Genomic DNA, 10877 nt, shown 5'->3' on the forward strand with positions numbered 1-10877 from the left:
CATTTTACCACAGTATGCTTTCAAAATATTTGCTTGTTAGTGGAGCAAATGTGTGCATATTGTATACTCACAGCAGTGAACTCTTTGACCTTAATTCCTGAAAGCAGTTCCCAAAAGTAGAATGCAATGCTGCAAGTATGCAGTTGCTGTTATGGATTTTTGCCATCAAAAAGCAAATACCCTCAAAATTAATCTTCTTAGGATTGCAAGATCTGCAGTTTGTCTTTATCTGCAGCATTTTATTTTTCATTTTATGACAGAGTTGCTTTAAAGACGTGCACATGCTCAGTTTGCTCATTCAAAGTCATCTGTGGTCCCGATGTTCTACCAACCCAAGTCACAAACAAAATCCATTTGAAAGCTTCAAGGAAGCCAGGAGACTGAATGCCAGTCATGTGGTATTGTTTACACTGGAGCTGGACCTTAAACTGGAAACTTACATTAAAAGCTGCATGCTTCAAAATTTTACAGAATATAAAATGTGTCTGAATACAGTTTCAGGTTTTAGGTGTTGATTCTGGGATCTGCAACAGGCCTTCCTGCAGAAAGGTGTGCAATAGCTCAATGAACTTAAAGGTGAATAGCCGATAGCAGCACTGCTTGATGTAGCTAAACTTACACACTGATACTTTGAGTCTCAGCAAAATATCGTAAATTTGAAAGTGTATAGTACTGTATACTAATTCTTTGTTAGATTCTTGTCATCTACAACTTTTGGGGTGCTGCTTTCCTTAATGAAACACCAGAGTCTAAAGTCAGTGTTGCACCCAGCTTTCCTGAACTCGTCAAGGTGGATGCTGATCAAAGCATTGTAGCTCCAGAGAACAAGACTGATTATTTTTAACATTAGTTCATTTCTCATTTATGTGCCAGCTGAGAGCCATCTCTAGAAATACTCTAAAGGTTAAGTTTAATGGTGCATTTGATTAGGTCTGCAATTGCATGTTGCAATGGTGGGGCTTACTGATTGTGTATAATTAAATAAAGTATTGATTGGTGAGTAGAACTATCAACTTGCTTCAGTGTACTGTATGTACAATCGGCTATAGTACAGGGATGAACAAAGCCCACCAGTGTGTTGAGTAAAAATGTAGGAATCTATCTTCACTAACTAATTGTAATAATTATGATCTATCTTCAAGGATGTAGGTATGAAACATGAAGCCATTGCTTAGGGATTAACAACTATGGCAAATAGAAAAAGCCATCCTATATTTTCCATATTCTATTGAAAGGTCAGAAAAAGATTCAAACAAATTAGGGCTATTTAAACCCTGTCAAATCAAATAAGGAAGCTGAAATTATTGCATACTACTTGTGTTAGATGTTGAGTGGAATGTTAGTGACAATAAAAGTTAATAAAATAAAAAGGCAATAGATTATAATATAGGATAAAGAATCCAGTTGACTGCATATATATTTATAAATCAGCAAAGCTTTCAGATTATTTTAAGTAGGCATGGAGAATGATGTACTAAGTCAATTTTTAATGAATATAGAGATCAGCAAATACATTTCTCATAGATCAACTGCCATCAGGAATGTGGTTTAATGTATATGCCAGCAGAATAATACAAAATTGTTCTTCTCATCTTTATGTAGACAACGTTAGGAAAAGGTGTCTAAAACCAAGACATTCCTGTAGATTCAATCACATGGATGCCAGTGTCCTCCAGCAATAAAACAATTGATTTTTTTTAGGATTCTGCTCAGCTTTAGCTTAAAGGGATAAGTGTTATGTTCACCGTGTTCTCAACCCGTTTACATTAGCTTTGCATTTTTAAAAAATATACAGCAGGCATTTAATGGAATTTACTTGATTTCACAAAGGACAAAGTGAAAAATCAATTCTTAGACCACAAGTATTGCTGTTATTTGCTCTGTGCCATGTTCATGCATGCAAAGACTGAACAGTATACACATATAGAATTCACAGCACAGAATCAGGTTTTTTAACCCACCTGGACTTATACTAGTGTCAATACTCCATCTAATCCTAACAATATTTTAGCCTATTCCTTTCTCCCTCATGTTCTAAACTATCTTCCCCTTAAAGTTATCTGTGCTATTTGCTTTAACTACACATATTAGAAAATTCTACCTTCTAGTTATTCACTGGACAAGTACATTTCTCTTGAACCCCTTATTTATGTGTCTCATGGCAAAGTTTGGTGATCATTTGTACATATTTTTTTATTTTGTTGTTCCTGTGTGTTCACAATGCTGTGATTGTTATGTCTTCTGCAATTTTGACTGTTACTAAAGGTTTTGAGGTCCCCATGTGGTTGGAAATCCAGTCATAATTCTGCAAATTCTTCTATTTTTGCACCTCTCTTTTTATATCTATTCATAAATTTATTTTATACTAGCTTTTGTTACCCATTCCTAATTGCATGAGATGGTAGTGACCAGCTGCCATCTTGAACCATTCTCACACTGTTATTGGGTAGGGAGTTCCAGAGTCAAGACCCAGCAACAATGAAGTCAAGAGTATGTGACCTGCAGTACTTGTGTTCTCACGTGCCTGCTGCCTGTCCTTCCTACCTTTCGAGGTGGCGGGTTTAGGACGTGCTGTTGAAAGGATGTGCTTCCAACAATGCACACATCAGTGTAGCTAGGCTTCTGTTTGTTTTCATTGGAAGTATAATTATGTAACTGATTTAAAACTTGGAATTACATAGCATCTAAAAGACTTTGCAGAGGGGACGTTGAGTCTCAAAAGTATGAACTGGGAGCAGGAATAGGCCTCTCAGCCCCTCAAACCAGCTCCACCATTTAGTAAGATCTGATCCAACTGTAATCTCAAGTCCATGTTCCTGTCGACCCACAGTTATCTTTCATCCCTTTGCTTTTCAAGTCTCTATCTACTTCTGCCTTAAAAACTCAGAGCATCATAGATTCATACAGCACAGAAACAGGCCTTTTCAGCACAACTCGTCTCTGCTGACCGTGATGGCTATCCACACTAATCCCACTTGCCTGCATCGTGCCTGTATCCCACTCTGCCTTTCCTACCTAAGTGCCTGTCCAAGTGCCTTTTAAACATTGTAATTGTATCTACCTTTACCACCTCCTCTGGCAGCTGTGAAAAACTTACCCCTCACTCCCTTTAAGTCTCTTCCCTCTCACCTTAAACCTGTGCCATCTAGTTCTAGACTGGTCCCTTGGAAAAAGGACTCTGATTATCTGTCCTATCTATGCCCCTCATAATTGTATAAACCTCCATAAGGTTACCCCTCAGCCTCCTATGTTCCAGTGAGAATAAACCCAGCCTATCCAATCTTTCCTTATCACTACAGCCCTCAATTCCAGGCACCATTCTGGTGAGTCTCTTCTGCACGCTCTCTATTGCTACAACATCCTGTAGTGTGGTGACAAGAACTACACACAATATTCTTTTCAAAGGCTTTGCTTGCACTGCCATTTGAAGAAGTGTTCCTGTCTGACAACCTTCTGAGAGAAAACTGTTGCTTTATCTCTGTCTTAAATGGGTGACCTCTTCATTTTAAAAGGGGACCCTTGGTTCTAGATCCTCCCACAAGGAAACATCCTCTCCCTATCAACTCTGTGAAATCCTCTTCTAAACTCCAAGAACCTAGCCTGCCCAACCTTTCAAGACAACCTTCCTATTCCAGTTATCAGTCAAGCTGCTTCCAATGCATTAATATCCTTCCTTAGTAAAGAAAGACTATTACCATATGCAGTGCTCCAGATGTAGTTTCAGTTATGCTAGTCATAACTTCTGTATTCTTCTTTTAAATTCCCCAGCAATAAGCAATAACTTTCTGTTAGCATTCCAAATTACTTGCTGTAGCTGTATGCTAGCCTTCTGCAAATTTTGCACTAAGATACCCAGATCATTCCAAAGTGGAAAATTTCACATTTGTTTTTTCCTACGGGAGTAGAGCAAAAATGAATGGAAGCAAAGAAAAATTTTGAATGGCACTGGAAGTGCAGAGAGAAGCAATGATGCAGGAACTTGAGGAGTTAGTTCCATATTAGATGGTGGACACATCTGAATGCTCTCTTATGGCAGTGGCATGAGGCAAAGTGGCTGCACATAAATACAAAGATGAAGGTATAGAACTGTGTTATTTAATATATTAGACTGACCACATCTGGCAATCTGGGAATCCAGATGCACCTAATTTTAATTTGATACAAAATTTTTAAATTAAGGAATAGATGTCACATATTCTCAGTACTCAGAACTAATATTTGGATGTGATTTGTACTTTCTATGCATTTATCGGTAATATTGTAAGCCAAGAAGCAAGAGGATATTTTGATTATTGTGTGCATTTTTTTCTTGAGCTGTGGGTAAGCAAATAAACACATGAAATACATTTACACGTATTGCATAAATCCATCCAAAGCATTTTCTATTAAAATTAGAGCATGCAGTTAAAATACTTTAGCACATAACTTGTCAGCAATTTCTGTTAGGTGACTCTGGATTAGCAGGTATGGGCTAAACAGCTGAGTATCTGGCTATATGCAATTATATTTCCACTGTCTGCCTTACCCAAGTCTCTTTCATTCCTACAGGGATGGGTTCTAAAACAATGGAAAATACAAATCTAGATGTGTAGACCTCTTTGAGTTCTATCGGAAGGATCCATGCACTGAATAAAAGGGAATGGTTTTTGCTACCCCATCAAAGTGATAAATTCAAGACCTCTATTGGAACAATTGAGATTTAATTAGATCTCAAAATTCCAACCTAGTGCTTTCCTGAGATCTCTTAAAACTTAATAATGAAAGACAGCATTTGAAATACTATGATTGTTTGAAATGTCAGGTGCCCCTTGGAGGTGCCTCTCTTACTATGAATACCAGTATTTTATGTAATATTATCAGTTTGTCAAGTTATATATCTTAGCAGTGCACTTTGTGTCCACATGTTTTCCTATTTTTCCTTAAATCATTTGCCTCTTTTTCTATAGGATGATGTGAACAAAGTCGTGCTCCATTCAGGAAGGAAATTTAAAGTATATTATCAGGTCAGTCTGAGAAAGCCTTTTGTTTTCATAGCTCTGGAGATGCTGCTTTGAATTGCTCTATACTTCATGGTTTGTTTTTCCGTGAAACTGGAATTGGAGGATTTGCATTGTTTTAGTTTCAAGTATCAATTTCAGCAGCTCATCTGGAGACATTAACTTTCTGTTGAATTTGGTTCAATTCAAGGCAAATCTATCCACCCCTGATATTATGTATATGTGTTTTGGGCAAGGGTTTCTGTGGGAACTGGCTAATTTTCTCCCTGTGAACTTGGATCAGCCAACTCAGCACATATCAGGGATGGTAGCTGGGATTCTCCAGGGTACACCTGGTTCAGATGCTTACTGACACAAAAGGTATGCTAAGAATATATTCCACTAAATGGACATACAGCTGTGTTTGTATTACTGTGGAAAGAGACATCTGACTCCCACTCCCACCCATCCATTATCACTCCTGCTTTCTGGAGCACCATGTAACAAAATGGGACATCAAAATGCACACTCAATCACTTGTTATCAGAGGTTGTATTGCAAATATTCTACTCTTTGTAACCATTCAGTTTACAAAATGAATTGATCCAGCAAATTATGCCAAACATCACAAAACCAGACCTGATCAAAGTCATGATTGTTAGTTTCTATGAGTACACTGTATTATTGCTCCTGCTTTCCACAGCCTGGGACCTCCCTTCGTTCTTTCACCTTACTCTGCCCCACTGGAACATCATCAGTAAACATGGAATCAGCTCCACGTGTACTCTACAATATCCATCTCTACTTCCTCTGTGTTGTCAGACTACTTTTTCAAAGTCCAGTCTTGGGTGAACTACAATTTCCTTCTGTCACCTTTGATTTTGGCTCCAACCATAAACTCTCTCCTCTTATTATTACATAAACAATCTCCTTCACTGAGCTTCCTCAGATGAAACCAGATTGTTCGCAGCATCCCAGTCAACATCAATCTGGACTTGAAATTTCACATTTTCTCCATTACAGACCAAATACCTCCACATCCAGTTCACTGCCAACCCATCCCTCTGACCATCTATGGCTAAGACTCTTAACCATCTCTCCCAGACCTTTATTCCAATGTCTTCTTTTTATTCTCCCAGCCTCCATGCTCACTTGTCAAATCTCAGCTCATCCAGATAATTATGTTGCCTAAATCCTGTGTCAGTTGAAGTTCTGCTCACCTATTGCTTTTGCGTTCCATGACCTACGTTGGTCCTTGATTCCTCAATGTCACAAATGTAAAACTTTCACTACAGTGTTTAAAACCTTACACAGCTTTACCTTATTAGTATAACCTCAGGTACCACAGAAACTAACCAACTGATCCCGATCTCTGTGTGTGACACCACTCGTGTGTGCACCTTTGCCCAGCTTTTCTCCACTGGAGGCTGACCAAGCCCCTGCTCTGGAAATTCTTTATTAAGTGTTTTATTCTATTCATTCAAGATCTTTCAAAGTCTTCTCTGACCCAGACTTCTACTTCTTCATTTCCCTTACAGCATATGAGTAAATTTAGATATGTTTCCACATTAAAAGCACCATATACAAGAAAAGTATTATTTAGAAAATGTATACTTATTAACAGATGTGAAAGACTGCATGTTGTTGTTAAGATTGTAATGTAATTAAAATAGGTCAATTCATTACTTATTATGCGGTCTTCATTTTAGTGCATATATGAATAGCCTTCCCTTTGTTGGTGGGATATCAATAAGTTGTGGATAGAATTGGTATCTACCACACATGTTAAAATATTCACGGGTAGTTATCTGCTGCAATTTTTCATTTACCTTTATAACGTGAGAAAATTAATCATTTTGACAAAATGAATGAAACAGAAATAATTTAACCTTGTTGCCAATCTGCTGAGGAGACATTGGTTTTTTTAAATATGATGCTCCAACAGTTCTGTCTTAGCCATTTTACTTTGGGTGAATGTCTTAGTGTTTTATCGGGAAACATGAATCAAAATGACACGGGCCATCAGGGTAATTTGGTGGGATCGGTGGTTGAACCGATGGAAACAAATAACCCAACTCTCACACAGGGAGCGGAATGATCTTTGATATTTATAAATCCAGTGTCAACGTTAGATCATTTTATTTATGATCCTACATTGATGATTCCAACTTAACCTCGAATAGGAGTGAGTACTGTTTATTTTAATAAAAATCTGTCGCCTGTGGGCAAATTATGGGGAACTTCCTTTATTCATTTTCTGCAATGGGCAAAAACTGCGATAGCATCATACAAGAGTAATGATTCAGCCAAGCTGTGTTTTCGTCTGCAAAAAAAAATTATACTGCGTTAGAAGAAGCGGCTTCTTGACATTCTCCAAACCCCCACCCCTCAGCCTTAATCATATGTGAAAAGCATTTCACGATATCTCGTGCAAAACATATTTTAGTGACTGCCACTATTAATTACACTGCTCGATCACGTGCTCACAACAGAAAGGCTTCAGTAAATTTTAAAAAGGCCACTCGTGGCAGTCTTGACTTTTCCTGTGCAGTCAGTTCTTATCGACAAAAGCTCAAAGCAAAGCCCTTTCTACTTACAGGCATTTGTTACTGCAAAACTGTTGGCAGTTTCAATGTTGTCCACGTGCGGAACCAAATTGAAAGGCGCTTCAGTCGTATTGGGGTTAGTATTGTGTAGGTAAATTGCAAAACGAAAAGCACTGTATTCCTGATCAGAATATCTCATGAAGAGCCCTCCTGCAAAAAAAAACAATGGAGGTCCAATCAGCTAATAGCATTTCCATTAGCAATCTCTGTGATACCAACACTGATTCAATGTGATAATGCATTGGAAAACCCATCTACTGTTACAAAAACAACCGGCGACACTAAATTCAAGCGAAAGTAGTAGCGCCTTTGCAATTTGATGCCGAGAGCATGTTGCCTGCAATTCTTCGTGTAAACTTGTGAGGTTTGTGGGTATCATTATCCCACTGATCCTTACAATCAGCTGTCCATTCAACAGGAAGAGCAAGTGATCCACTTTTAACATGTCGCGCGAATGCACCGATGTGCGATAGAGTCGTGTCTAAATTGAAATATTTTATTACTAGTCTTTCCTAATATAACGATGAAATGCCATAATGTGTAAAAGTATGCCAAACGCATACATAAAACCATCACGCCCCACACAGCACCAAAATGTTTACAGATCAAATAACGTCAGCCGTGCTTCTTCGTGCAGTGAAGTCAGAATGGCTACATCGATTATTAGCTAACAGCCCAGGTTAAAAAGAACACTCTCCTAATGGGCAGAAAACTTCCACGACCACTAAAAATTTCAAGTCACACTTAAACATGAATGCCAACGCGACTCAAAGGACCGAATCACATCCGAAATATGAACTTTTAAGCACAGGTCATTTTGCACTGGAGGCAGGAATCGAAGCATTTCATTAACACGGCCTTAGTAAATGACATTCGATGCAACGTTCCACACACTGGAAACACCAGATAAACACATTTCTTCCTCAGAAAAAAAACAGCACAAAGACGTGGACGATAACTTTGCAGCATGTGCGAGGCAACTCGTATGCAATTTTAAACCATTCGATGGAACAGAACGGCCTTTCACCGGAACTTGTCTGTACACAGAAAAAATATATACTTAATGCCAATTTATTTCTCCATTTCAGTTATGACCACATTCATTTGTTATATGAGAGAGAGAATCGGGCAATACACCTGACTGCTAACGCTAAATGGGATCTGATGCAATGCTACACAGATCTTCGAATGCATTTTCCTTACACTAGCCCATGATGAGAAGGAAATAAAAGCAAAATGTACACATAAAAGATCAACTTTTGAGAGCCGCTGGCGAACAGCAGTGGCAATGGGATTCTAGCAGTATCCCATTAACAAGCTTTCCAGCAGCACAACTACTGCAGTGTTCCAACACAACAAAACAGCCAGAACTACTCCCTCCAAACAACGCTGTCAAGGACCAAAATGTTCCACTGCCCAACCTTTTCATAATAACTAACTTCCGATATAATAAATGCATATATTTATAGATAATCGCAGATTCTTGGGGCGAAAAACAGATACCGGCCGTTGTATGTTAAAATGCACCAGCTGAGGACACACGGGTGCATTGACAGATTGTTACACATATTCACTGTGCAAGCAATACTTCTCTTTTTTTTTAAAGACAAACGGATTAATTGCCTTACCAATTTGTACACTGGTGGGAAAGGCTCCTAGCGCAAGCCCCAAAAAGCCAGAGCAAAGCAAGACAATTTGCCTGCCGATCCGCCTCATCTTCTCCTGTTAGATGTGTGTGAGAGGCATGGAGGATGGCAAGGCACGGAACACAGCGCTCTCCTAACAATCCACCCTGGGCATTTTTTTCCGCAGTCTCCACAGTCAGAGTGAATATGTCCAGCTGAATCTTGTGGCGCTGGGATCGGTGCACATGCAAGATGGTGGTGTTGCGAGCGTCTAGTGCTGGCAGGGGAGATGAGACATGCGCTATCTATCTCCAGCACTCTCCCCAGCCCTATTGACCAGAGATGATCGCAGGCTTTATTGAGCAGCATGGGACCATTCCCACCCTGGAACCAATGATCGCTTTAAGACTGACCCTTGTCATGCTCCCAGCACACGCGTAATGCAGCTGGATCCCCTGGAAATCATTTAATGTGAGTTTTCACGTGATTTATACTTAGTCCAATATTTGTCCCCCACCTCCCCCCCCCCCTTCTGCTGCGCTACGATATGTGAGTGGGTATTTGTTTATGTGAGTGTACGTGCTCCTGTGTGTGTGTATCCCTAGATCTGTTTGAATGTATCCATCTCTACATTTCGGCATGGACCTTGCACGTCCAGCATCCTGCTTCTGGTAAACGGTTTATTTGATTATTCCTGTTCCGCTGTGAAGCAGGCTGAATCAGTGCAGCGCTGTTCACAACCTCAGCAACTCCGAAGTGCCAATGAAGTACTTTTGAATTGTAACCACCATACAAATGTCGGGAAAGTTCAGCCAATCAACGCACGGCAAGCTCCCACAAACGGCAATGTTGTAACGACCAGATAGTCTACTGTAGTTCAGTAATGTTGGTTGAAGGGTTAAATATGCCCGAGGCATCGGGGAAACGATATCGATGCAGTTTCCCAGAGGGAATAGTTCTCACCTCTGGACATTGTGGGAGTGTAGCTGGCGAGAGCTTGATGAATGGAATCTCACATCAGAGGTTCACTGTGAAACGTTTCTAGGGATTACTGCACCCTCTGAAATGGCAGGACAGGTCCCAATGTCTTGAATGTTTGGTCATTTACTTTCAAAGACTAGGGAGAAAATTCGTGCAGCTTTTCCTCTTTCCTGTAAGTTTTGCTCAATTATCACCTTACCCCAAAGTTGGGTTGAACCTTTATAAATAGGGTCAGCATGGTTCATCTGGAAGCACTTATGGGTAATTGTACACTGCTGAGTCCAGAATTCCTTATTTATTCATCTCTTACTTGTGGGTGGATGTATTTCTTATGTGTGAAATCATTTGGGAAGGTATGGATTGCTGTAATGAAATCCTGTCAATGATATAGAATTATTTGTCTTGTTTCCAGTCTTTGGTAGCTCAAGGGATTATTCACTATATGTACCACAAATTGTTTTACATCCTTTATATGAGAGACAATTACCAACTGTGTGTTGTTTGTCTTAACCTTAGATGTTTCAGGTGCATGTCATATAAAACAGCTCTTTAGAATTATAAATGGGAAGAATATAGAATAAAATTTTGAGGACATCTCCACATAGAATAGTAAGGGTAACCAGAGGAATCTAAGAAATTGTGAAACGGAAACAGAAAATGTTGGACAAACACAACCAGGCTGTCAGCAC

At 39.4% G+C, this 10877-nt stretch overlaps 1 protein-coding gene across 4 annotated transcripts in view; it reads right to left on the reverse strand.

Moving 5' to 3' along the window:
- LOC127575732 (glutamate receptor 4) overlaps positions 1-9582 on the reverse strand; it is a 169944-nt gene extending 160362 nt beyond the window's left edge. For 2 of the 4 annotated variants that reach the window (XM_052025733.1, XM_052025736.1), the window contains exons 1-2: positions 9211-9582; positions 7574-7732 (exon numbers count right to left, since the gene is read on the reverse strand). In XM_052025733.1, coding sequence (XP_051881693.1) covers positions 7574-7732; positions 9211-9298 — 247 coding nt within the window. In that variant the 5' untranslated portion in view covers positions 9299-9582. The remainder of the gene's footprint in view (positions 1-7573; positions 7733-9210) is intronic. The other 2 variants (XM_052025734.1, XM_052025732.1) reach the window with 2 other exon arrangements.
- Between the last annotated feature and the right edge of the window lie 1295 nt (positions 9583-10877).

The sequence above is a fragment of the Pristis pectinata genome, chromosome 11 (assembly GCF_009764475.1).
Source record: "Pristis pectinata isolate sPriPec2 chromosome 11, sPriPec2.1.pri, whole genome shotgun sequence".
NCBI lineage: Eukaryota > Metazoa > Chordata > Chondrichthyes > Rhinopristiformes > Pristidae > Pristis > Pristis pectinata.